Source organism: Pseudopipra pipra, chromosome 3 (assembly GCF_036250125.1).
Source record: "Pseudopipra pipra isolate bDixPip1 chromosome 3, bDixPip1.hap1, whole genome shotgun sequence".
NCBI classification, from domain to species: Eukaryota; Metazoa; Chordata; class Aves; order Passeriformes; family Pipridae; genus Pseudopipra; species Pseudopipra pipra.
In genome coordinates, this window is record NC_087551.1 from 116254488 (window position 1) to 116280683 (window position 26196).

Below are 26196 nucleotides of genomic sequence, written 5' to 3' on the forward strand. Positions count from 1 at the left end.
AGTGACTGTGAACAGGGCAGCTGGTCCTCCTGCTGCAGGAGAGCCCACCCCACAGCAGCCCTCCTGCTGGATCTGGGGGTGTGCAGCCCCAGCACACGCAGCTCCAGCCTCCCACACAGCCCTGGAGGAGCATCCCCCCTGTGGGCATCCTTCCTACACTTACTGTGGCCAGGAATCCTCTGAGAGAGAGCAAAACCAGTATTTACAGAGTCCCAGAATGGTTTGGGTGGGAAGGGACCTTCAAAGTCACCTAATTCCACCCCCTGCCATGGGCAGGGACACCTCCCACCAGCCCAGGGTGCTCCAGCCTGGCCTTGGACACTCCCAGGGATCCAGGGGCAGCCACAGCTTCTCTGGGCAACCTGTGCCAGGGCCTCCCCACCCTGACAGGGAAGGATTCCTTCCCAATCTCCCAGCTGTCCCTGCCCTCTGGCAGTGGGAAGCCATCCCCTCGTCCTGGCACTGTGTGTGTGTGTAACCCAACAGCCCAGCCAGCCGTGGATGGAGAACAGAGCACCAACCTCCCCACCTGAGCAGCTGGAGCCAGACAGGCCCAATGCTGCTGCTGGCCCAGGGTAACCCCCCCAGAGACTGCAGACCAGGTTATTTATGCCATGGGACACCCACTGCACAGGCCCACAGCACTCTGCTGGGCCAGCAGCTCACCCCCATCCTTTTTAACCCCAGGCTGCTCCCACACTGCCCACACCCAGAATAAACCCTCACCAAAGGGACTCCAGTCCCTCACCATCCAGCCTGACAGGGGAGTTTCCTCACAGCCTCCCCAGTCCCTGTGAGTCAGGATCCTACCCGAGGGCAGCCCAGGGAGTTCCTGCTCGGCTTGTTGAGACAGGGCAGCCCAGGGTTGGAGTGGGAGCTGAGCTGGCACCGGGAGCTGAAGGGCCCCAGAGCACGAGCTGAGGCAGCACAGCCCTCCCAGAGATCCATCCAGGCTCCCCCAGCTACAGGGAGAGCCAGGAGCAGCCCCCAAGAACACCAGGGAGAGTATCAGGTACCACAGGGACACTGCAGTGGCCTCTTGGCTGCCTTTGCTCTCCTCTTCCACCGGCTGAATTCCACCAGGTTTTGACACTCGGCGACCAGGAGCACCACAAATGACTCCAGGTCTGAGCAAAGTGAGGATTTCTGTGCTGGCAGGGCAGCAGTGCAGAGGATTCCTGCGTCCCACCCTCCGTGCAGGCAGCTGTTCCAGGGCAGGGAGCAGCAGCAGGAACTCACCTTTCCTGCTCTGCAGGGTTTCAAGTCGTGACAACTCAGCACTGACAGAGCACCTGGAGCTGCATCTAAATAAAGTTAACACACACCTTACGTGAGCTAAAGTGACACACACCCCACCTGAAACCTCGGGAAATGCACATTCATAGGACAGAACAGTGGAATTGTTTGGGCTGGAAAAGACCTCTAAGATCATCGAGTCTGATCATTCCAGTGTCCCAGGAAAGTTCCACAACTGAGCAAGAGAAAGCTCCCCAAAGGTAAAGGTCCTTCCTGGGAGCCTGGTTTGGATGGAGCTGGGCACGGCAGGACAATGGGAACAGAATGAAGGGATTTAATTCCTTTAATCCCAGCAGCCACAGATGATGACGTGATCAGCCTTTACATTTTATTCCCACGCATCCACTGCCAATCCTCCCCTTCTCATTCCAGCTCCAGCACCCAAAGGCCTCTCTCTCCTTCCCCAAATGCTCCACTCACCAAACCACCCCCTGCACCCTTTGCTTTGCCCCCCTGAACCATCACCTGGGTGAACCTTCCCTGCTCCATCCCGAGGTCCTCAGCCTCCACCCACACCGTGACAGCAACAGCCACACAGAGCTGCTTTCCTTGGGAACATCCATGGGAATGAGCAGAGGAACTCCCCTGGAACAGGTGTATCCCGCTGCTGGGGATCCACAGCACCTGCACTATCCTAAAAACTGGTAGTTTTGTGGAGCAGGTCTGAAGCACAGGAATTGTGGGCAGGTCTCTCTCTGTAAGGGTAAGTTAAAGACTAACCCAGTGACATTTGCTGGTGTGACCACACGTGTCTTTACAAACCCCTCATTTAATTCCAGCAGCTACTTTTAGGAATGCAGTAGGCTCCCCAAATCCAAAGGATGCACTTAACCTTCAGCTTCCCACACAGAATTTGCTCCATTAGAGACCACCAGGAACAAGTGCAGCTCCTTCCCACCAGACTGCTCAGCTCCACCAGCCCCTCCTGGGGACCCCCCAGCCCTGTCCCCCCTTTTCCAGCACTCTATAAACTGTCCTTCCAGGCCAGTTTCACCAATCCTGTACCAACAGAGACATTCCAGAGCCGCTGATGTAAGGCAGGACACGGGACAGAGCAGCAGCACTGGTGCCAGATCGTCTCCTCCCAATTAATCTATTCTTAACGAAGCAGATGACAGTCCTGCGAGACAGCAGCTCCTGGGCTGACCTACATTCCCCCTCCTGGATGTGTTTGTTGTGCCTCAAACGCTGCCACACATCCCCAGCAGGGCTCAGCCTGCAGGGAGATGGGATTTATGCAAACCAGCCCTGACTGAGGATGGGGGGACTCGGCTGAATATTCATTTTGGTGACAAATCCAGCACTCTGGCTCCTATCCCCCCAAACACCAGGCTTAATCCCCCCAGACAATAGGAGCCCGCTGTCATCCAGCCTGACCTGGTGCCTGGGAAAAGCCACACGTTGTGAATCCATCCACATTCCCACTGCTGGAAGAATCTGGGATCCTCACTCCACGCCAGAGCTTCCCACAGCTCAGATCCCACCTGCAGCACCAGCCAGCCCAGAGAGGAACCACACCCCAAACTCCAGCATCCACGACTCCAGGAGTGAAGGACACCTTCCCAACTCGAGATTCTTTCTGAAGTGCTCCCGTTCCCCTCCAAAGCAGCAGCGGGGCCGTGAGCCCACGAGCTCCTCTGGGCCCATCCAAGGGTGCACAGCAAATGTAGGGCAAGGCCAAAGCCTTCCAGGGCCCCAAACGAGCCTCAGCTGAAACCTCCCCCACCACTGTTCCTTGGATTTGTATTAAAAAAATCACAGGTTAATTCTGAAGGAAATCATGACAAAAGCCAGCATTCCTAGCAGAAATTCTTTAAGAGCACTCTGGGGCAGTGCTAAAAGGACATCCCAAATCAGCAGTAATGAAGGAGACAGGGGAGGTGTGAGCTGTGTGCTCCCCACACACCAGGCTGCTGCACCTCCACAGCACCAGTGGCCTTCCACCCTGCACAGCTCCTGTCACCCACTGTTCAAACATGAATCACCCTCAGGAACAAACCTTGAGAGCCCTTCTGTTCCCCTTCCAGCTGGGAGAAGTCCATTACCTGGCTACTCCCCCCTGGACACCCGCAGATGTGAATCCTTTTACGGCCTGAGCACAAGCAGCAAGAGTTCCTCCTCCTAAAAAGCACAGATTGCACCCACCCATTTGGGTCTGGGAAGCCACAGGGCTGGAGGGAAGGGAAGAGGATCAATCCCTCGGGAATTCCACGGAGCTGCTGCTCCTCAGGCTGTGTTGTCCACACGTCTGACAGATGGGTTACAACGTGAAGTGCTGCTCAGCCCCGACCTGGAATCAGAATCCCAGCAACTGGGAGCTGGGAAAGGCCACTGAGCACACACGTGGCTGAGCCCCCACCACAGGGACCCGCCTGGGAGGTGTTTCCAAAGGTCTCTTCCTCATTCAGTGATGCCAAGCAGGGACTTAACCAAGAGCTCTACATCTACCTGGAGGTCCACCTCCCTCACTCCACCTGCTGCAGATGTTCAAACACTGAGCTGGACACAAACTGCCAGTAATGGAGTTTATTTGCAAAGACCAGCACAAAAGACAGCTTTTCTGTGAAGTGAAGGTGACAGCTCCTCCAAGGGAGGAACTCAGGTGCATGAGCTGGAAACCATTGGTTGGAGGTGCCTGACTGGGGGGCTGGAGGGAAAGGGGTCTCGAGGGACTAAAGTTAAACCCACAACAGCTCCAACCAACCTGTTCCTACCAACCTTTCCTTGGGAGGCACCTCCTCTGTGTTCACAGGGAGGGACAACAGCACAGGTGTCCAGGCCTCGGCAACTCCACCACAATTTTCACAGGATCAGCTGGGCTGGAAAAGCCCTCCCAGCCCATGGATCCCCCTGTGCCCCATCCCCACCTTGTCCCCAGCCCAGAGCACTGAGTGCCACTGCCAGGCCTTCCTGGGACACCTCCAGGGCTGGGCACTCCAAACCTCCCTTCCAGTGGCAATTTTGGAGGATGAACACACACAGCACTGCTGATTTTGATCAGGGGAGAGGCTGAGGCAGCACAAAGGAACAACGTGGGTCTCCACCTCTGGCAAAGAGCAGGGCAGGGGCCTTGGGCGAGCTCTGGCTGCCACAGCTGTGCCCCTGAGCCCCCCAGGGAATGCTGAGCAGCCCCAAGTCCCACAGCAGGTCACCCCACGGGCAGGGCAGCCCAGAGCTCAGCCAGCAGGCCAAGGCTTGGTGGCACAGTCTGGATCTGGTGATTTCCATGCCAGCGCCTCCATATCGGGGCCTGGGCAAAGTTCGGGAGATAACCAGGGCCAGGAGCATTGCCCACTGAAATGGAGGCAGGAGCTGGATCCTGGACAGCCACAGCCATTCCCAGGGCTCCCAACCTGCCCTGTTTATCCTCAGCCCTGCTCAGGAGAGGTGTGCAGGGCACGGCCATGAGTGGGGATACCTGGAACCCCAGCCAAGCACACTGAGAGCCCACACCACCAGAGACAGTCCCAGGAGAGCTGGGCTGGGAAGGGCCCTCTGGAGACCATCCTGTCCAACCCCCTGCCCAGGCAGGGTCACCTGGAGCAGGTGGGGTTGGAATGTCTCCAGAGGGGGGGACTCCACACCCTCCCTGGGCAGCTGTTCCAGGCTCTGCCCCCTCCATGGAAAGAAGTTCTGCCTCATGGTGAGGTGGAACTTGCTGTGGTTCAGTGTATGGCCATTGCTCCTGTTGCTGGGCACCACTGAAGGGTCTGGCACCATCCTCTTGGCACCCCTGGGAAGTATCTGTGTGTATAATGACTTTGGGGCAGTCACCTGTCACGTGCAACAGGGACAGGAGCCTGGACAGGCCAGGACCAGTTATGAAACCTCCTCATCCTGCCCTCCCCAGCTGCCTCTGGCTCACAGACACTCCTGCAGCTCCTGTCCCTCGAGGTGTGACCCCAGGCAGCCACCCCTCACCTACCCACACCCTCCCAGGGAAGGGCTTTCGGAAGTCACATCAAAGCACAGTTCAAATTTACATGTTAAAAAAAAATCCTCAGCTCAGAAAGAAGCCTCCAGCTTCCTGCTGACACCACCTACACCAGTCCCTGAGCTCCCTGGGACCACGTTCAGCTCCTGCACAAGCACAGCTCCTGCACAAGCCGTTACTTCTTCCAGCAAAAAGAAACTTGATCGTTTTGTTATTCCAGCAGCTAAACCTTACACAAGGCTCCCACAAACAAAACAAAAGAAAGCGAACAAAGGAACTATTTTAGTGATGTTTTATGCATACCAAGAGACAAGGGAGACAATAAGGTTTTTATTCCTAAGGTACTAAGGGGGGAAAAAAAGGAAATGAGGCTCTAGCAAGAAACAGAACTTAGTTCAGGGCTGTTCCCATGCAGCAACAATCTCTGCTCAGTGTCAGTTAACTCCAGGTTTGAGGGCTGATTTAATTCCCTGCCATTACATCTTTCATTTTCCACAAGACTCAATTAGCTCTGGCCAGGCAGCAGAGCTCTGCAGCACCTATTTTTGGGGAGGGATGGCACAGAGCAGCTGTGCCTCCCTGTGCATCCCACTGGCAGGAGTCCATCAGGCCCCCACACCTGAAACCACGGCAGGGAAAGGTCTGGACTCCAGACAGCCCCCAGCCCACAACTGGGATTGCACTCTGAACCACCAGAGATGCCAATTAACCGTGCTCAAGTTCAATCACAGCCAATTAAATCAGTTCCCATGCATGTCTCACCCTGCCTAAGCTATATCTGTCAGCCAGAAAACAAACAGGGAAGGCGAATCTGCTTTCACATAAACTGCTATTTGTGAAACACGAAATTTGTCACCACTTGCTGCAATGGTAATTCTGTCCTCAAATGACACAAAAATAAAACTGGAGTCAATGCTCACCCTGCCTAATTCATACTGAGCAGATGGACAAGGCAAGTTAACACACAACTGAAGGGAAGTGGATTCATTCAGGAAAAGCATCAGCTTCACCAAAGAGGCAGGAGCTGTGCTGTGGGGGCCATTTAAAGGATCCAGTCACTCAATTCACTCCCATGGAATCATCAAAGACCCCAAGAACAGTTGTGTCCAGTGTCCATGCAGGAGGTTCCCTCTGAGCTCCACTGCTCCCACCACCAGCACGACCCAAGAGGTGTTACCTGAACAGCTGCCACCTGATTTGGGATGTTCCCAGCCACTGAATATCAACTCACACACCAAAACCAGCTTCAGCAGCCAGAAACACAGGCACTCCCAGGAGCCCAGCCACAGCACTAAGTCCCAGGAACCCCTAAGGCCATTCCCACATCCCTGGCTAAGGGCAACAGTGTGACCCTGAGAGCTCCTCCACTCCCTGCTCTTCAGGGCATCAAGTATTGCAGCACCAGATGTTCCCACCCAGCCCTGAGAAAGGCAACGGCAGAACTGTCAAGTGAATCAGGAGGGAAAAAGCCTGAATTTAAAAAAGGCCTATTGTTACAATATTGCCCTGGAGCACCTCGTTTATCAGTCAGTTTTATCAACTTCTCAGCTGTTACTGATACTGTGACATTCAAAGGGAATGCTCCCAAAGAGCCTGAGAAACAGGAATTAGGTACTTTTGCACAGGTGGGAAAAACTGAAGAATGTCCCAGGACAGCCCCAGAACCAGAAGTGATGGATCCCCCAAAGCTCTGGCCTGTCCTGAGGCAGTGCTGGAGCCCTCAAGGCTTCTCTGGATTCTTTATTTGCTGTGCTCTGCGAGGAGGGCAGGGCAGGCACAGCTCCCCTGCAGGAAACACCATCACGGGATGGTTTGGGTGGGAAGGGACCTCAAACCTCATCCAGTGCCACCCCTGCCATGGGCAGGGACACCTCCCACCAGCCCAGGTTGCTCCAAGCCCCGTCCAACCTGGCCTTGGACACTTCCAGGGATCCAGGGGCAGCCACAGCTTCTCTGGGCAACCTGGGTCAGGGCCTCCCCACCCTCCCAGCCAGGAATTCCTTCCCAGTATCCCATCTGAACCTGCCCTCTGGCAGTAGGAAGCCATTCCCTGTGTCCTGTCCCTCCAGGCCCTTGTCCAAATTCTCTCTCCAGCTCTCCTGGAGCCCCTTTAGGCCCTGGAAGGGGCTCCTTCAAGCCAGGACGTTGCCAACTCTCCCTCCAGTGCAAAGGCACTTCAGGATGAGGAGACACATGCTCACCTGTAAGGCAGCTATGGGGACTCTCAAATCTCACAGAATAAATCCATTTCCCTTTTGCACTGAAGGGAGCCAGGAGTGGTCACAGAATCCCAGAATCCCTGAGGCTGGAAAAGCCCTCCCAGCCCAGGGATCCCCCTGTGCCCCATCCCCACCTTGTCCCCAGCCCAGAGCTCTGAGTGCCACGGCCAGGCCTTCCTGGGACACCTCCAGGGCTGGGCACTCCAAACCTCCCTGGGCAGCCCCTGCCAGGGCCTGACCACCCTTTCCAGCAGGAAATTCCTCCTGATGTCCTGATCCTGCCTCAGCAAAGGACCTGCTCCAGCTCCCTGTACGTATTCCAAAACAAAGCATCCAACCAGGCCACTGGAATGGGCTGTGCCAGGAAATGACATCAGGATTCACACGGAAAGAACTGAGGTCACAGCAGAGCTCTGCCAACAGCTGGAGCAGCAGCAGCAGCCCCGTGAGCGAGTTACAGGGTGAGAAACCACAACCGTGCCCGCTCCGAGGGGAGCTCGGGGAGGAAGAGCAGCTGCTGCTCCAGGCAGGACACCAGAGCCCAGCTCTGCCAGCTGCTCCTCCTGCCTCTCACCCAACCCCTGCAGGACACCAGAGCCCAGCTCTGCCAGCTCCTGCCTCTCACCCAACCCCTGGGTTAGGAGCTCTTTGCAAAGCTGGTGGCCCTTACCAAAGATCAAAAGGAGATTTTGCCCAGCAGGAACCTCTCCGGACTGCAGAGCTCTCGACGGGATCCAGAGCAGCTCTGACACACACCAGGAAATGGGATCCCCAGCTCAGGGGCTGGCCTGGCACCCTGGACCAACCCTGGCACCCTGGACCAACCCTGGCACCCTGGACCAACCCTGGCACCCTGGACCAACCCTGGCACCCTGGACCAACCCTGGCACCCTGGACCAACCCTGGACTGAGGCAGCCTGTGGAGCACAGGCTTTGTGCTTCCAACAGCCCACGGGACGGCCCCGTTACTTTGGGGTGCGGGGGTCTCCCCTTACCCCAGGGACAGCATTCCATTATTCCTGCACTGCTGTTCCAGTCACACACCACCTGCAGCACAGTTTTTCCCCAACACCGAGGTCAAGTTTCCCTTTTGTGACCTGTGAGATTTAGGGTCCCTTTTAACTCAAACCATTCTGTCATTCCATGGCACTCTGCACCAGCCCCACACAGCTGGATGAGCTGCACTCTGCACCCAGCCCCACACAGTTGGATGAGCTGCACTCTGCACCCATCCTCACACAGCTGGATGAGCTGTACAGGCTCTCTGCCCCCAGCCCCACACAGCTGGATGAGCTGCACTCTGCACCCATCCTCACACAGCTGGATGAGCTGCACTCTGCACCCATCCTCACACAGCTGGATGAGCTGCACTCTGCACCAGCCCCACACAGCTGGATGAGCTGCACTCTGCACCAGCCCCACACAGCTGGATGAGCTGCACTCTGCACCAGCCCCACACAGCTGGATGAGCTGCACTCTGCACCAGCCCCACACAGCTGGATGAGCTGCACTCTGCACCAGCCCCACACAGCTGGATGAGCTGCACTCTGCACCCAGCCCCACACAGCTGGATGAGCTGCACAGCTCAGCTCCCTCCCGGTGACAGAGGCACAGCCCCAGAGGATGGGGGGACAGCTCAGTTACTCCACAGCCCCAGAGGATGGGGGGACAGCTCAGTTACCCCACAGCCCCAGAGGATGGGGGGACAGCTCAGTCACTCCCCAGCAATCCCACTGCACAGCTGGAGGGCAGAGGATGGATGAGACACAGCCTGCAGCCAGCCTGGGAAGGTGTGAAATCAGGGCTGCTGCCCAAGGACCTGGAGACAGCCAGGTACTGCCACCAGCATTTTAATGACCCCAGCTCAGACATTTATTACAGATCTGCAACAGCAGAAGAGCTGAAGAAGAGCAGTCGAGGGAGTGACCTCAGGGAAGGCTCCTGCCAGGGAGGTTGGGTGGTGAGGAAGGGCAGGTACCATGCCCATGGTTAGAAGGGCAGGAGAGGACACCTGGCACACGAACAGGTCAGACACCAACGGGTGAATTCCTGTGTCCAGGTGCCTGAAGTCAATAACTGAGCACCTGAAGTGAAATGTAGAACCACCTTCACTCCACAAGGCTGAAATGCTGGGGAGACCAAGTTAAGACACAACCATCTCTCAGGGACAGAATAACTTCTTTGGCACCAGGTACAACCTGATCAGGGCATGTTGTCACAGAACAGAGACAAGAGTTTGATCTCATAAGCCACAGATGAGACAGCATGACCAGCCCAGCTCTCCTGAACCTTCCAACAGCCTCCAACAGTGAGTGGTACCGTGCCCCGACCCAACCCGGGTCAGCCACCCTGGGAGAACACCTGAAGTTATCCCAGCAGGAAGTTATTCCATCCTTGGAACCACGGCTTTCAGGGCTTCTGCAGCTCAGATCCTGGGCCAGGACAGCCTCCCCCCAAGGATGACACTGGTCCTGGCCCCACCAGGCTGCAGCCCCACAGGAACTGCCAGTGCACACAGCACACCAGAGCCATTGGGAAGAGACCCCTTCCAGCACTCCTCCCAGCCCAACGACTGCTCCAGTGCACCAAACACGAGCAGGGCAGTTGGAGAAGCATTCCTGAGGAGAGAGCTGTGCAGGGGAGGGTGGCAGTGCAGGCACTGCCCACCCAGCAGCACTCATGAGAGCAGGCCTCTCCCTGGGAGAACCAAGTCAGATTTTGGAAGTGCAAGACACAAACGAGCACTTCTCCAGGTTACTCAGCGTGGAACAAGTCACAATCCCAGTGGGAGAGAAAGCCTGGAGTTGTTTTAGCTGCAAAAAAGAACCAAAACATGCAGAGACTTCACTTAAACCCACACAAGAGTCGTAGTTAGACCCACGCAGAAAGGGAAACCCACACAGTGAAGTTGCACCGAAGCACCAGACATTCAAGACACTGGCAGCAGCAGCTCTGGTCTCTTCCCTGTTTTCCCAGGGCCAGACAGGGAATTCCCACAGCACCAGGAATTTGACAAGCTGGTTGTTCACAAAGCATTTCTGAAGCACCTTCGCCCCCCTCCTCACTGGGGTCCCACAAACCCAAGCCCAGCTGAAACCCTCCTCCGTGTGCCCTCAGGTGATGGAGCAGAGCAGGCCCTGGCTGCCACTGCCTGGAGGATCCCTGCAGGCTGTTCCCACCCCGTGTCCTTCCCGGGCATCCCTCAGCCCCAGGTGGGATGCAGTTTCCTGGCAGAGCAGCCTGATCCCAGCCACCATCCTTCCCGGGATCCTCCAGCTCTCCAGCCAACGGGCAAGGACAGCTGCCCGTGCCCAGCTCCAGGAGGGAGGAGCAGGGAGCAGGGTGGGCACCCAGGGCTGCCAGGGCAGGGACAGCAGAGGGGCCTGCCAAGGCAAAGCCCCTCACAGGCAGCACCGCTGGACCAGAGGCACCAACACCTGCCCCAAACCCCTGCAGGGTGGGATTGTTTCCTTTCTATGCCCTGATGAGCATCTTATCAATAGACTCTCCATTGATCCTCTAATTAAATATCAGTATTGACTTCAAGGGTGGAGAAGATCAAGTGTTTCCTCAGGATAAAGAGAACCATCGAATCCCAGACTGGTTTGGGTGGGAAGGGACCTTAAAGCTCATCCAGTGCCACCCCTGCCATGGGCAGGGACACCTTCCACTAGCCCAGGTTGCTCCAAGGCCTGTCCAACCTGGCCTTGGACACTTCCAGGGATCCAGGGGCAGCCACAGCTTCTCTGGGCAACCTGGGCCAGGGCCTCCCCACCCTCAAAGAGAGGAATTTATTCTGTAAGAGAGTAAGAGATTTTCTTTCAAAAGAGGAAAACCAAGAAGTCGAGAGGAAATCACTTCTCTGCACCCCCCAGCTGGGCTTGTCACTCAGCAAGGCACCAAAAACTAATCCTAGGCTGTTTAAAACAGAGGCTGTGTCCCTGCTTAAACCAGAGGCAGGGCTGCCAGGGCACAGGGCTGGGCTGCCAGGGCACAGGGCTGTGCTGCCAGGGCACAGGGCTGGGCTGCCAGGGCACAGGGCTGTGCTGCCAGGGCACAGGGCTGGGCTGCCAGGGCACAGGGCTGGGCTGCCAGGGCACAGGGCTGTGCTGCCAGGGCACAGGGCTGTGCTGCCTCCCCGTCCTTCCCCGCTGGCTCTGCCCTGGGGCTGCCCCAGCAGCAGGAGAGGAGCCAGCCCAGTGTGGGGCTGGTTGCACACTGGGGGCAGGGAGGGCCAGGCACTGGAACTGCTGCCAAGGGCTTTGTTAGTGTGGAACTGCAGCCACACAGTGAATTGTCAGGGGGAACCTCTGAGGCCCAGGGCAGTGCCCTCCCTGTGCTGGCACTGCTGGGGCACCTCCAGGGCTGGGGCAGCTCTGGGACCTCACACAGGAGACACAGGGAGGGGCTGGAGCGTGGGAAGGGAAGGGAAGGGAGCTGGGAAGGGGCTGGAGCAGCAGGAGGGGCTGAGGGAGCTGGGGGGGCTCAGCCTGGACAAAAGAGGGATCAGGGGGGACCTTCTGGCTCTGCAACCCCCTGACAGGAGGGGGGAGCTGGGGGGGGTCGGGCTCTGCTCCCAGGGAACAAGGGACAGGAGGAGAGGGAACGGCCTCCAGCTGTGCCAGGGGAGGCTCAGGTTGGACAGGAGGGGGAATTTCCTGCTGGAAAGGGTGGTCAGGCACTGGCAGGGGCTGCCCAGGGAGGTTTGGAGTGCCCAGCCCTGGAGGTGTCCCAGGAAGGCCTGGCCATGGCACTCAGTGCTCTGGGCTGGGGACAAGGTGGGGATGGGGCACAGGGGGATCCATGGGCTGGGAGGGCTTTTCCAACCCAAATGAACCTGTTATTTTGAGTACAAGTACCACCCACTCCAGTGTTTCCACGTCCCCTGCTGCCCTACAACTCCACCAGTCCAGATTTGGAGGGTAACATGAGGAGCCCGATCAGGGAACTGATCCAGCTCAGCTGAAAAAACAGCCACGTTACACAGAGAAGTTTCCAGCCAGCTCAGCTCCTCAGCACAGCCTTCCCCAGCTCCTCATCAGCGCTGCCAGGAGTGCACGAGCAAAAATACTGCTCATTATTCAGGGCCCTGGCTGAAAAAAATCCCCAAACCCCTCCAATAAAAACCCCAAACCCAACCCACCCTCCATGTTCAGGATCACACCCCAAGTCCAGGTTGCTCTGGATCCCTTCTCCTGCAGGTCCCAGCAGCCAGTGGTGAGGAGAACCCTCTCTCCAGGCCAAACAATACCTGTCCCACCTCCAGCAGCCAAGAGCTGAGGGGGATCCCTGAGCTCCAGCTGTATCCACAGCACCAACGGATCCACTTCCAGCTTCCACTTTCATTCTCATGCCACTGATCTTTTCCCCTCCAAAGCTCCCCTGGCAGCCAGTTGTGCAGCTCAGTCACCCACAGGCAGACATGACCTGGGCATCTCCTGCTGCCTGCTGTGTCTCTGGACCCCACAGCCTGGAAATGGCCGAGCAGGAGCTGGGATGTTTGTGGGATGGGGGTTTGTGGGATGGGGGTCTGTGGGATGGGGGGTTGTGGGATGGGGGGTTGTGGGATGGGGGGTTGTGGGATGGGGGGTTGTGGGATGGGGGGTTGTGGGATGGGGGGTTGTGGGATGGGGGTCTGTGGGATGGGGGTCTGTGGGATGGGGGGTTGTGGGATGGGGGGTTGTGGGATGGGGGGTTGTGGGATGGGGGGTTGTGGGATGGGGGGTTGTGGGATGGGGGTCTGTGGGATGGGGGTCTGTGGGATGGGGGTCTGTGGGATGGGGGGATGTGGGATGGGGGGTTGTGGGATGGGGGGTTGTGGGATGGGGGGTTGTGGGATGGGGGGTTGTGGGATGGGGGGTTGTGGGATGGGGGGTTGTGGGATGGGGGGTTGTGGGATGGGGGTCTGTGGGATGGGGGTCTGTGGGATGGGGGTCTGTGGGATGGGGGGTTGTTGGGTTTTTTTCGTTTCCAATTCATCTGCTCCGTGCCAGGAGTGAGAAGAAGACTGAACCCACAGCCTGGGCACAACAGGAACAGAACTCACAGCTCCTACTGCTCCTACCAGGAACACTTTGGGTTGGAAGGGACCTTAAAGTTCATCCAGTTCCACCTCCCACCAGCCCAGGTTGCTCCAAGCCCTGTCCAACCTGGCCTTGGACACTTCCAGGGATGGGGCAGCCACAGCTTCTGGGAAGAGGGAAATCAGCACTTCCAACTGCTGCAGTAATCCTCCTCTTGGACCCAAGAAACTACTCGTTTTTCAACCTTCACTGCAGCCACCGCTCAGCTAAAAGCACTTTCACCACTCAAACCATTATCTGCACCAAGTTTGCTTTCCCACAGTCTGCCAAGTCCTTCCCCATTCTCTATCTGGGACTCCTCCCTTCCCATTATTTAACATATCACAGTCCTGGGTGAACAAATCCTCCCGGGATGCACAAAGGAACTTGTTGTATTTATTATCTCGGGACTGATTTTAAAAAACTTCACTGCTTAAATGTGCCAGCACGAAATGATTCCAAAGCAAGTGCTTCCAACTCAAAACCACTTCTAGGAAATGGCAGAGAAATAATTAAGAAATAATCAGAAGGCAGTTTTCCTGCACTCTCACATTTAACATAACAGTTTTGCACAGTTTTGGCTGCGTTCCCAATAAAACACAGGTGATCAAACCTCAAAATCACTGCTCTTTCTCCTGGCATTTGTAGGGTTGCAGCGTGGTGAGCAAAGCCCAGGAACACAGAGCACAGCTGCACCTCCAGCAGGGGTTAAGATCCAGGGAAGCTTTACCTCCATCACTGGGAGGGATCTCCCAAAGCTTACACACCCTTTGTTCTCCTGAGCTGTTACCAGTCACATTTCACAGGAAAACATATTTTTTTTTGTGACTCATCTTAATTTGCATTTGACTTAGTCAGACAACAGTGATTATATGGTGGGGCTCAGTTTTGACATTCAAATTTTGGAGCCTCCCTCCCTCCCTGTCCCCAGGTACCAAAGGCTGGAGCTCCAGAGTGTGCACAGAGCTCCCACAGCTCCCCTTCCCTGGCTGGCTTCAAACCACCCCGACAAGCTGAACGCCAGCAAAGATCACTAAAAAAATCCAGATCTCAAGGACACACCGGCAGGAAGTTACTTTTAGTAACACTTTTAACTTTGAAAATGAAGAAAATCTGCTGGTAGCAGGAGTGGCAGCAGGGAAAGCACCAAAGCTCTCAGCTACACCAACACCCTGCCCAGCGTGGGCCGTCGGCTGAGGAGCCACAGCAATCCCCAAAAACAAACACCACAAAAACCATCCCTGCACCAGAAAATCGCTGCAGTTCTCACAGCTAAAAATGGCTGAGGACAGGCCAAGTCTGCCGTGATTTGTCCCCTCTCCACCTGCAAGCAGCGAGGCAGCAGTGGAGGCCCAGCCCCTGCCTCCCCCGGGGAGGTGAGGATGACTCTGGGATTTCTCGCAGAAATGCCACTGGAATATTTATAGTGCCTGAGACAGGGCAGTGAAACCGCTGGCACAGGCACCTCAGCACCTCCAAAAGCTGAACTGCTGCTCTAGCAGGAAATGTTAGATTGGAGTGGCTCAGAGTCAGAGTGTGTCAAATCCCACGGACAGTAAGTTATATCCCAACGGCCAGCGTGGATTAGTCAATGTGAGGTGAGATGTGACGTGAAGTCACTAATGTGAGGCAGAAATGCTTTGTTATTTTATCTGCCCTTACACAGCACACAGGCCTTTGGTTTTAGAGAACTGAATCCCTCCTCACTCATCCTCCACAGACACGGGCTGGTTTCAACATTCCTTGAGATCCCTCTTTTCCTTACAGACTAAAGACTGAACCTTCCAGTAGCTGAAGCAGCATCCAGGAGAGCTGGAGAGGGACTGGGGACAAGGCATGGAGGGACAGGACACAGGGAATGGCTTCCCACTGCCAGAGGGCAGGGAGAGGTGGGAGATGGGGAAGGAATTGTTGGCTGTGAGGGTGGGGAGGCCCTGGCACAGGTTGCCCAGAGGAGCTGTGGCTGCCCCTGGATCCCTGGGAGTGTCCAAGGCCAGGTTGGAGTAACCTGGGCTAGTGGAAGGTGTCCCTGCCCATGGCAAGGGGTGGGACACATCCCTGGGACTGGATAAGCTTTAAGGTGCCTTCCCCCCAAACCATTCCAGGATTCCATGGGAAGTCCCTGCTCCAGCCACCCCCAAGCCCTGCAGCACACCTTACAGGCTGGACCATGCCAGGCTCCTGGTGGAGCTCCAGGCAAACAGAGCCCTGGCTCAGAGCTGCCACGCTCCCGAGCTGTTTGCTGGGTGTCTCCAAACACAGGGAGAGGCTCAGCCCAGGGCTGGTCCCCTCCAGTGTCACCCTCTGTGTACACAAGTGCTCTGGGGACGGCGTTTCCTCGTGCCTACAGCTCAGAGACTCCACTGGAGGCTTTCCCTGGAACTCTCCTCTCCCACCTGCACAACCAGCCCCAGTGGCTGCTCTGCTGGGATTTCCCACAGCAGGGACCACCAGGGAAAGCACCTCCCCGGGCCCCTGGATTGGCACTGCTGCAGTGGGGGAGAACCTGGGGCAGTCTGAGAGCTGCAGCTACCAGTGGGAACCTGGAATCATGTTTTCAGCCAGATTATCCCAGTGCTTTGCAGTAATGTGGACAGCAATGCACTGGACAGGTGTTTTATCCCAGGTTTTTCCATCATGGATAGGCTGCTTTTCCCAAGGTGCTAATGTGGAGTCTCCCTTTCAACCAACACTCCCCCCAAGTTCCCTCGTTAACTTCCCAAAAAACCATGGAAACAACACATTTAAGGCATCTTTGGGCACTTAAAGCATCAAACAGAAGATCTATTTGTACCCCAAAAACTGCCAAATTCCACCGTGAGGACACACTGACACACCAAGGGATGTTCACACACATCCAGACATCCCAGGCCAGAATCCAGGGAATAAAACACCTCTGCCTTCCAGTTTATGCACTCCAGAAACAAACACCCCCTGGCCAGAATCGGTCTGACTGGTGGGAAACACTTCCAAACTCTGCACGTCCCCAACTCGGTGGTGCTCTCTTGAAGGCCCCAAACCCGCAGCCAGACCAACAACCAACACCAGTTACTCAATTCCTGATTGCTCAAGGATCACCAAAGGCACAGGGAGCGGGGAGCAGCAGCCTCCATGTGCCCGCTGACTCCTCAGCTATGACGTTGCCTATTTTTAACTCTGGGAATTGAAATAAACCTCGGGAGCGGGACGGGAGGGCGAGGAGCGCCGTGTGATCCCAGCCAGGACCTGCCAACAGCGCTGGAATACACCAGGGCAGCAGATCCCTGCAGCCCCCAGAGCCAAGGCAGCCCTGGGAAGGGGCAGTGTGAACCCACTGTCACACACACACACACAAAAAGGGAGCAAAACCTCCAGCTGAGGCCCTAAAAGCTTCTGGGCAACAACACTCTTGACACTTCATTGTCCCAAACATACTCTTTTTCCCCACTTTGAATTGCCCAAGGCTTGCTCAAGACAGTCTTTTGATGTGCTGTAGTCCAAGCTGCAATTTTTGGGTGGCATTTCCACGAGGATGAGGAAGTCCTTACACCCAGCACTAAGATTTACTCTGACACTCCACGTTCCCCTGCCCTCAGTGAGCAGCTGCACTGCCCATCACTTCAGGGATTTACAGCAAGCACAAAAGCCAGATCCAACTCAACCCCCCCCAAAATCATATTCTTTTTTACCCAGATGTGGGTAGACACATGTTACACCACTGGGGGCTGCAAGAAAAGGCAGAGATGGGAATTCTCCTAAATTTCCAGAGCCAGTCACCAAGAAGGTGAGAAGCTGCTGACCTGAACTGTTCATCTGCAAGACAGGATGTTCAGGGCAGGCAAACAAAACGCTGGGCTATACCTGGAAGGATGTTAGGGCCCAGGCCTGTCCCACAGCACAGACCACACGGAAAAAGGAAAGCCAGGGAAAAGACACATCCCCCCTTGGTGATGTCAGGGCAGCTCTACCTTGCTCAGGAGCTGCACAAGCGAGGAAGGGCAGCCCGGCCAAGGTGGTGGGGGGGGAAGGACAGCTTTGTTGGGCGAGAAAACAGACCCCACCCACGAGCGCGATCGCTCCCGAGCCACAAGGCAGGCCCGGGGATCCCACCGCCCTCCTCTGCCCGCGGGGAGCGGGATTAGCGCTGATGGAAGGGGCCAGGTGGGCTCCGGCGGCTGGCACAGGGCGCGGGGCACGGCGAGGGTCGCTCGGGGTCACCCTGGGCGAGGAGCAGCGGGCAGGGAGGGAGGGAGGGAGGGAAGGAGGCACGGAACCCACCCTGCCCTGCAGCGGGGGCGAGCCGGCGTCGGGCGGCACCGGGGCGGCTCTGCCGGGGCTCCAGGGCGGGGACAGAGGGGCTTTGGGGGGGGACACACACAGGAGTGGGGCTGGAAGGGACACAGAGGGTTCCTGTGGGGGTGACACAAGAGAGGGGGGTCCCTGAGGGGACACAGGGGGACCTGTGGGCTGACACAATGGGGGTCTGGGGACACACACACAGGAGTGGGGACTGGGGGGGACATGGGAATGACAGAGAAGGTCCCTGGTAGGGACACAGGAGCGGGACAGAAGGGGGGACACAGGGGGTCCCTGGAGGTGACATGAGGTATGAGGGGGATACAGGAGTGGGACTGGTGGGGGACACGCAGGGGGTTCCTGGGAGGGGACGCAGGAGCGGGGCTGCGAGGGGACACAGGGGATCCCCGGAGAGTGACTCAGGAGAGGGCTCGGGGGACACAGCGGGCCCTGAGAGGGACACCGGAGGTCCCCGGGGAGCGGGGGGACACACGGGCATCGGGCGGGGGCGGGGGGGGCGCGGGAGCGAAGGAACTGACCGATGGTGGAGATGAAGGTGGTGTTGAAGGCATCGTCGGAGAAGCGGAAGAGGACGCAGGTCTTGCCGACCCCCGAGTCCCCGATGAGCAGCAGCTTGAAGAGCAGGTCGTAGGTTTTCTTCGCCATGGGGGAGGGCGCGGCGGCCGCCGCCGCCCCTCCTCGCCGCCTCCTTCACCGGGCCCGGCCGCTCCCGAGGGCGGCGGCGACGGCGCAGGACGAGGAGGAGGAGGAAGAGGACGAGGGCGAGGAGGAGGAGAAGAAGGAGGAGGAGGAGGAGGAGGGGGCCCACAAAATGGCTTCCTGTGGCGGGGCGGCCTCGCGCGCTCCCCGCGCCCGCGGCTCCTCACGGGGCGGCGGCGGCGGCGCCCGCCCTCATACCCCCGCGGCGCTGGCGGTGCGGCGCGGCGTGCCCCGGCGGTGCCGCGGCCCCGTCCCGGCTCTGTCGGTCCCGGCTCTGTCGGTCCCGGCTCTGTCCGTCCGTCCCCGGGTCCCCGCCGGGCTCGCGGCGGCTCCTCGGAGGCGCTGCCGAGGCTGCGCGCGCCGCCTGCCCCCCCCCCCAGCCCCCCCGCGGCCCCAACGCCCCGCACCGCGCAGGCCCGGCGGGGGCGCGCGCGCACCGCCCGTGACGTCACCGCGCGGCCCCGGAGTGCGGCCGGTCCGGGGGGGGGGGGGGGTGAGGGGTTTTGGTGATTTCTTTTTTTGTTGGTTTTTTTTGTTTGTTGGTTTGTTTTATTTTTAATTCCCGAGGGAAGGGACGGGGATGCAGCGGTGGGGGTCCTTGGGAACCTCGTGGGGTTTAGCGAGGCCAAGGGAAGGTGCTGCGCTTGGGTATGAACGACCCCCGGGATCGATCCAGGCTGGGGATGAACAGACCGAGAGCGGCCCTGGAGAGAAGGACATGGGGGGCCTGGTGGGGGAGAGGCTGGACATGGCCCAGCCCAGAAACCCCCCGTGCCCTGGGCTGATCCCACAGGGATGGTGGGCAGCAGGGCAGGGGGGATGTGCCCCTCTGCCCCCTCAGCTGAGACCCCCCTGCAGAGCTGCCTCCAGCCCTGGGCAACAGCAGCACAAGGACGTGGAGCTGCTGCAGAGAGTCCAGAGGAGGCCCCAGAGATGCTGCCAGGGCTGGAGCCCCTCTGCTCTGGAGCCAGGCTGGGAGAGCTGGGGGGGCTCAGCTGGGGAAGAGAAGGATCCAGGGAGACCTTGGAGCCCCTTCCAGAGCCTAAAGGGGCTCCAGGAGAGCTGGAGAGGGACTGGGGACCAGGGGGAATTGGCCAGAGGAAAGGGTCAGGTGGGATTTTGGGGAGGAATCCCGGGACATCCCGCCCTGAACCTCTCTCAGGTGGGACCGGCCCCGCAGAGCCCCCCCCTGTGATGACGTCACCGGCGGCCGCGCGGCCCCGGCGGCCCCGCCCCTGCGCCGCCGTAAGTCCCGCCTCTTCGCCGAGCTTCCCGCGCTTCCATTGGTTGAGCTCGCCTGCCAGTCAAACCTCCGCCCCCAGAAGAGAGATGACGTCATCGCGGAGGGGGCCGAGCGCGAGCGCGGCCCGGGCGGGCGGTGGGGGCGGGAGGCGCCCCCTGGCGGCGGCGCGTGAGGGGGCAACGAGCCCTGCCGGGGATCCCGCCCTGCGCCGCCGGGAACACAGAGATTCCTGGGATCATGGAGCGGTTTGGGATGAACGGACCTTGGAGCCCATCCAGTCCCACTCGCTGCCATGGGCAGGGACACCTCCCACCAGCCCAGGTCACTCCAAGCCCCGTCCAACCTGGCCTTGGACACTTCCAGGGACCCAGGGGCAGCCACAGCTGCTCTGGGCAACCTGTCCCGCAGTGCGACCCAGTGCACGGCCAGCTGCAATTTGCTTTCATAACTGAGTATCCTGTCATTTCCCACTGCTTGCAACGTGAATTATCTCAAAGCCATCTGGGGACAGGGTGGCTGGAAAGCTGGAAAAGGCCCTGGGGGCGTTGGTGGCAGCGGCTGGACACGATCCCAGCTGTGCCAGGGGAGGCTCAGGTGGGACATCAGGAGGAATTTCCTGCTGGAAAGGGTGGTCAGGCACTGGCAGGGGCTGCCCAGGGAGGTTTGGAGTGCCCAGCCCTGGAGGTGTCCCAGGAAGGCCTGGCCGTGGCACTCAGTGACAAGGTGGGCATCGGGCACAGGGGGGACTTGATTATCTTGAAGGGCTTCTCCAACCTCAATGATTCTGTAAAAAGGTTTCATTAAAGTCATGTCCCTCCCAGGGTAGGGCTCCGAAGACAGACACTGGGGTTTATTTATTGTTTTGGTCTCTCAGCCCTCCCGGTGCCTGCAGGCAGCTGCCCTCACCCTTAGTGGGGTCCCAGCTCTGTCTCCAGACCCCCTGGACTCGGGCAGTGTCTCCTCTCTGGGAGCTGACACAGCAGACACGCAGGAGTTTGCGGCTTCACAGAGAAGGTTTATTTTTAGCACTTTGCTGGATCAGTGTGAGGGCACTGTACAGACGCTTCCTCTCTGTCACTGAGCAGACAGGGGGGAGCTCCAGTGTCCATGGAGAGCTCCGTGGCACAGGCACTGCCACGGATCCCAGCTGGGGACCCACGAGCCGGCGGCTCCCAGTCACTCCCGAAAGGTTTATGAGCAGTAGATGTTTGCATGGATGTTACAGCAGCCTTTTGTCCTAGAGAGCTTGTCCATGGCCTCCAGCGCTTCAAAGAAGTTCATCTTTAGGGTCCTGGAGAGGAAGTGGTACCACACAGAGTCATGGAGTCACTGAGGTGGGAAAAACCCTCCCAGCCCAGGGAGTCCCCCCTGTGCCCAATTCCCACTTTGTCACCCAGCCCAGAGCACTGAGTGCCACAGCCAGGCCTTCCTGGGACACCTCCAGGGATGGGGACTTCAGTGCCTGACCACTCTTTCCATAAAGAAATTCTCCCTGAGATCCTCACTTATCCCTCTGCGAACAAGATGGAATATTTTCTGTCTGTCATCTAAGGCTGGCCCCGATTTTAAATTGTTAAATGTTATTCCCTGAGGGAAATGATCCCGCAGGAGACACCCCCCCAAGGACAAGGACACCTTTGCTCTTGGTTGCTCCCTCAGGAGACCATCCTTGCACTGCTGCTATGTTTGGGGGTGTCCTGGGAGAGGTGGAACAGCTCTCACATTTCTCCACACCACACCCTCCCCAGGGTCTTCTGTCTGATCCCAGTGGGGCACTGATGTGCTGTGACTGGGGGAAATTAGGAATGGGGTGGAAGGGGAGAGCCAGCAGGACCCAGCAGGCTCTTCCCTCTTCCTGGGCTTGCCAGGGACAGCTGAGCACTGGGAGTTGCAACACCCAGGGCTGGAGACTGTGTCCTGTGTGTGCCCTCCGGATCTGCCCTGGGGACGGGAACAGTGAATCACTGCGAGTTGTGCAACAGGGTTTGGGGCGGGGGAGGTTCACTGGGGAGAGCTGTTACTCACACTGGGCTTGCTGGTTACTCAAACCCTCTCAGAGCAGGGCCCAGCCCGTGGCGTGTGCAGGGATGGAAGAGCCTTTGTCACCCTGGAGCCGCCCTGAACAATCCACTTTGTGTTCTCCAGCTCCTCCCCCAGCCAAGGCAGGACCAGGGGCTCTGCTGCCGGGCCCAGGCACAGGTCAGGCCGTGTGAGGAGGTTCTGGGCCCACTGCTCCTGGTTGCTCACCTCGAGGGACGAGCTCCCACGGAGCACAGGCTGTCCCAGCCCCTGGACACCTCCAGCTCACACCACTCAGGGAATGGGTGGAACCCCAAACTTGTGTGGGGACAAGAGCCCCAGTGGAGCTGTTAAACGGCCCCAGGTGCTCGGGGAGTTGTGTGAGGAGGAATAGAAAAGGGGTTGGATTTGCTCCACCTGCTGCCACAGGACGTTGTCCTCTTAGCAGGGGTCCCACAGCGTGGGCTGAGCTCTGGGCAGGAGCTCTGAACTCCAGCCACCCCTCCGGCCACAGGCAGGGCCCAGCTGCCTGTTTTATTTCACTCTTGTCATCATGGAGGCAGGAGAACTCAAATACACAGAATCACAGAATCATCCAGCTGGGAAAAGCCCTCCCAGCCCATGGATCCCCCCTGTGCCCCATCCCCACCTTGTCCCCAGCCCAGAGCACTGAGTGCCACGGCCAGGCCTTCCTGGGACACCTCCAGGGCTGGGCACTCCAAACCTCCCTGGGCAGCCCCTGCCAGTGCCTGACCACCCTTTCCAGCAGGAAATTCCTCCTCCTGTCCCACCTGAGCCTCCCCTGGCACAGCTGGAGGCCGTTCCCTCTCCTCCTGTCCCTTGTTCCCTGGCAGCAGAGCCCGACTCCCCCCAGCTCCCCCCTCCTGTCAGGGGGTTGCAGAGCCAGAAGGTCCCCCCTGAGCCTCCTTTGCTCCAGGCTGAGCCCCCCCAGCTCTGGTAAATTTTTCGAGACACCTTAGAAAACCCAATGTAAGAAAGAAGCTTTGCCAGAAAGTTGAATTCCTGAGGAGGGGAAGTGACAGCGACGCAAAGAGGGGTCTCCCACACTGCTCTTCTCTTTTCCAAACATGATGTTGGTTCTCACCAGGCTTCCAGGCAACATCCTGCCTCCAGCTGCTCCTCACAGCCCCAGGGAGCAGCTCCTGATAAGGCCATTTGGGCGTGGCAGGAGAGGATGGGGTTTGGAGCAGCTCCAGTGCCACTGCCAGCAGGATCCAGCTCTCACCACCTGGGATCTCACCTCCCTGCCTCTCCCAGGTGGGTGGACAGACAGAGCACGGGAGGAACAAGAAAGGCAGCTCCCTGTCCCTGGAATGGGGATCCCCACTCTGATTTCTGTTCCAGCCGCTCCGCTGGGAGCAAAGGACTCGGTCAGTGCTTCGGGTGACAGGGAGGACACAGAGGGCCTGCAGAGCCTTTGCCAGGTGGCTCCATGTGCTGGACGTGGCTCTTATTTCTGCACAGTCACCTCGGCCTGGCCTCTGACGTGGCAGTGCCTGGATCCATCCCAGGAGCCCCCTGCCCTCGCCGCTGCCCGGTGCACCAGGACAGAGCTCGGCCCTGAGCTCGCAGGGGCTCCTTTCCCAGCTGGAATCCCTGCAGACCTCGGTGTTCCCGTGCCTCTGCCCCATCCAGGACAGCCAACCCCTGCGAGAGGTTCAGCCCCTCTGCCTGCTGCCAAAAACTCCTGCCCTCCAGCCGTGGCACCGCCTGCTCGTGCTGGGTCAGGATCCCGTGCTGCTGAGGGGGGAAGAAGCCCGGCATTGTTGTCAGTGCTTTGCAGAGCCAGTCACAGCCTCGTTTCCTGCGCTTGGGAATCGGGGAGCGGAGCCACGGTGGAACAAGGGGCTCAGAGGTGGCGACTGCCGACTCCTCACCACTGCTGGGTGAGGCTCTGACCTCTCAGAAGCGGCGACTGCCGACTCCCCACCACTGCTGGGTGAGGCTCTGACCTCTGGCAAGGGCAGCTCCGCTCCCCCGGCAGCCAGGGACTCCCACCTGGAATCAGGGAATCACAGAACCAAGAACCATTGGCATTAGAAAAGCCCTCGGGGACCATCGAGTCCAACAGTTCCCCCAGCACTGCTGAGGCCACCACTCACCCACATCCCCAAGTGCAACACCCCCACATTCCTGGCAAGGAGGCAGTGCCAGTTCCAACCCCTGATTCCTTCCGGAGCAGCCCCTGCTGACTGAGGGGCTCCTGGCAGGTTGTTAATGATAAATCAATAGTTACCCTTGAAGGAAGATGAGGTGTTAGTCCCTGGATCCACGGAGAGCAGGGCCTGCCCCACACACACACACTGGGCATTCATTCTGCTTGCCCGAGGGTTTGGAGGGGTCTCGGGAGCGTGGGAATGTCCCTGGGCAGCAGTGGAGTGCAGTCCAGGCAGACTCTGCCTTTTTCAGTTCCATCTTGCCAGCAGGTTGTTAAACCCTTTAATCCGGGAGCGGCGATGCTGAGCCGCTGCCTTACAGACGCTGCTCACTCCACATCTGTTGGAAACCACGGCCCGAGACAAAAGCCTGGAGCCTCCCACGTGGTTGCCAGCCATCCCTTTTCCCTCCCCTCTCAGCCCCCGTGGGCCGTTGGCAGAGGTGGGAAGAGGGGTGGTGGGGCACAGCCCGGGGCTGCGGGACCTCGGCAGGAGGCCGCGGAGCTCCCGAGGTCCCGCAGGAGCCGGGACACGGCTCGGGAGCCACAGACAAGGAGCACTGGGCACGTGGGGGCTCCCAGCCTGCAGCTCCCAAACCAGGCAGGGCTGCAGCCCCTTCCAGCCTCCTGGTAGTGTGGCTGGTGGTGGGTGAAGTGGGACAAGACGCTGCCAAGCCATCCAGCCCCACATCCCAACACGATTCCTCCTCTGGAGCCGTGTCTGCTCCTCAGAGCAGCCCCGAGGGCCTGCAGGAGAGGCAGCACTTTGCAGTGGGTTTTATTCCTCATGTCCTGTTCATCAGGAGACACAGCTCACCCCTCCCCTGGCTGTTTGGAGCATCCAGGGGTCATGTGGAGCGACTTGACTGTGGATGGGAAGATGTTGGAGCTCTGCACCCTGCGCTGGCTCCCGTTCCCCCGCTGCCGTCTAATTATAGAGGAGTCAGCTGCCGGCAACTGAGCCACCCTAAATCCAGGTTTATTACGAGCTGTGCTGGCCCCTCCGACTGCCCCCCTTTGGATATGGGCTGAATCTCGCACCAGATCCCCCTCCTGCCTTCCCAGCTGGCTGGGGGGCTCCCCTTTCCCACCCTCCTGTGCCGTGCCCGGGCAGTCCCTGCTCAGTTCACTGCCTGAAAAGCCAGAAATCCTCTGACCTCAGCCCAAGGGCTGGAGCCCGAGGCCCTGCTGCTTCCCAGGGATCTGGCACGTGGAAATGGGGACGGCAGGAGGGACGCCGGGAGCGTGGGGTGGGTGAGGAGTGCCACAGGCAGCTGGGCACATGGCTGAGCTGAACCACAGAACTGCCCTGGAGGGGGAAATGGGAAACAAATCCAGTGGATCTCTGGGAATGCTGGCAAGGTGGTTTGGGGGAAAGCAGCCAAATGCCTGCCAGACCCCCAGAAACCCTTTTCCCCTGGAGAAGCCAAGAGGGCGAGAGGGAGAAGGGCCATCAGTGGGGGACAGTGAGAGGATCCACCTTCTGAGCCCGAGCCAGGAACACCGTCCCACCAGGATGTGTCCTTTTCCCATCAGGGAACACAGGCTTTTCTCCAGGACTGCTCCAGCCAACACCAGTAGCAGGTGGTCAAACCCCAAGGGAAAGCTGAAGGAATGTCAGCCCGGTGACTCAGCACAGAGGCTGCTGTCCCTGCTCCCGACCCTGCACTTCCCTGTGTCCCTGCAGCAGCACTGCAGAGGGATGAGGGCCCCCCTGGGGACACTTGTGAGCCCCAGCCCGTTTTCCTGGTGACAGCAGAGGTAGGATTTTGGCAGCTCCTGCTGCAGCTTTGGTTTAAGCACCACAGGGCTGGGCAGTGGCAGCAAGCTGGGAATGGCACTGGGACCAGGGAATGAGACTGAGAGGGAGGAGGTGAGGCCAAGCTCCACTCTGCATCTTGCCCTGGGTTGGGGCTCCGGTCAGAGCAGATCTGAGGCAACCTTGGAGCAGAGTTTGGGATCAGGGTTTGGGAGCAGGGTTTGGGAGCAGGGTTTGGGAGCAGGGAGCTGCTCTCCAGTCCCACAGTGGGTGCAGCTGGGGTGGAACAGGGTGGCTCGGGGGAGCTGCTGCTCCAGGGCACGTGGGGCAGGTCCTGCCGTGTCCCTGGCACCCTTTTGGCTTGGGCACAGCCCTGGCAGAGTGCCCAGCACGCCACAGGGACCGTGGTGCTGAGGGAGACAGGATGGGTCCCACAGGCAGTGGAGCGTCCCCACCAGCCCCTGCTCTGGGTGTCCCTCCCACGGCTGTCCCT

At 58.8% G+C, this 26196-nt stretch overlaps 1 protein-coding gene and 1 long non-coding RNA gene across 2 annotated transcripts in view; both read right to left on the reverse strand.

Annotated features, from left to right (window-relative positions):
• The window catches only part of RAB10 (RAB10, member RAS oncogene family), a 43199-nt gene extending 24384 nt beyond the window's left edge, over positions 1-18815 (reverse strand). Inside the window, exon 1 of the mRNA XM_064651243.1 lies at positions 18326-18815. Coding sequence (XP_064507313.1) covers positions 18326-18452 — 127 coding nt within the window. The 5' untranslated portion in view covers positions 18453-18815. The remainder of the gene's footprint in view (positions 1-18325) is intronic.
• Positions 18816-20743: 1928 nt separating this feature from the next.
• Positions 20744-26196, reverse strand: LOC135412446 (uncharacterized). Its single transcript, XR_010429651.1, has 2 exons — positions 23742-26196; positions 20744-23688 (listed from the first exon to the last, which is right to left on the reverse strand). It is a non-coding gene; the product is annotated as an uncharacterized LOC135412446 (long non-coding RNA).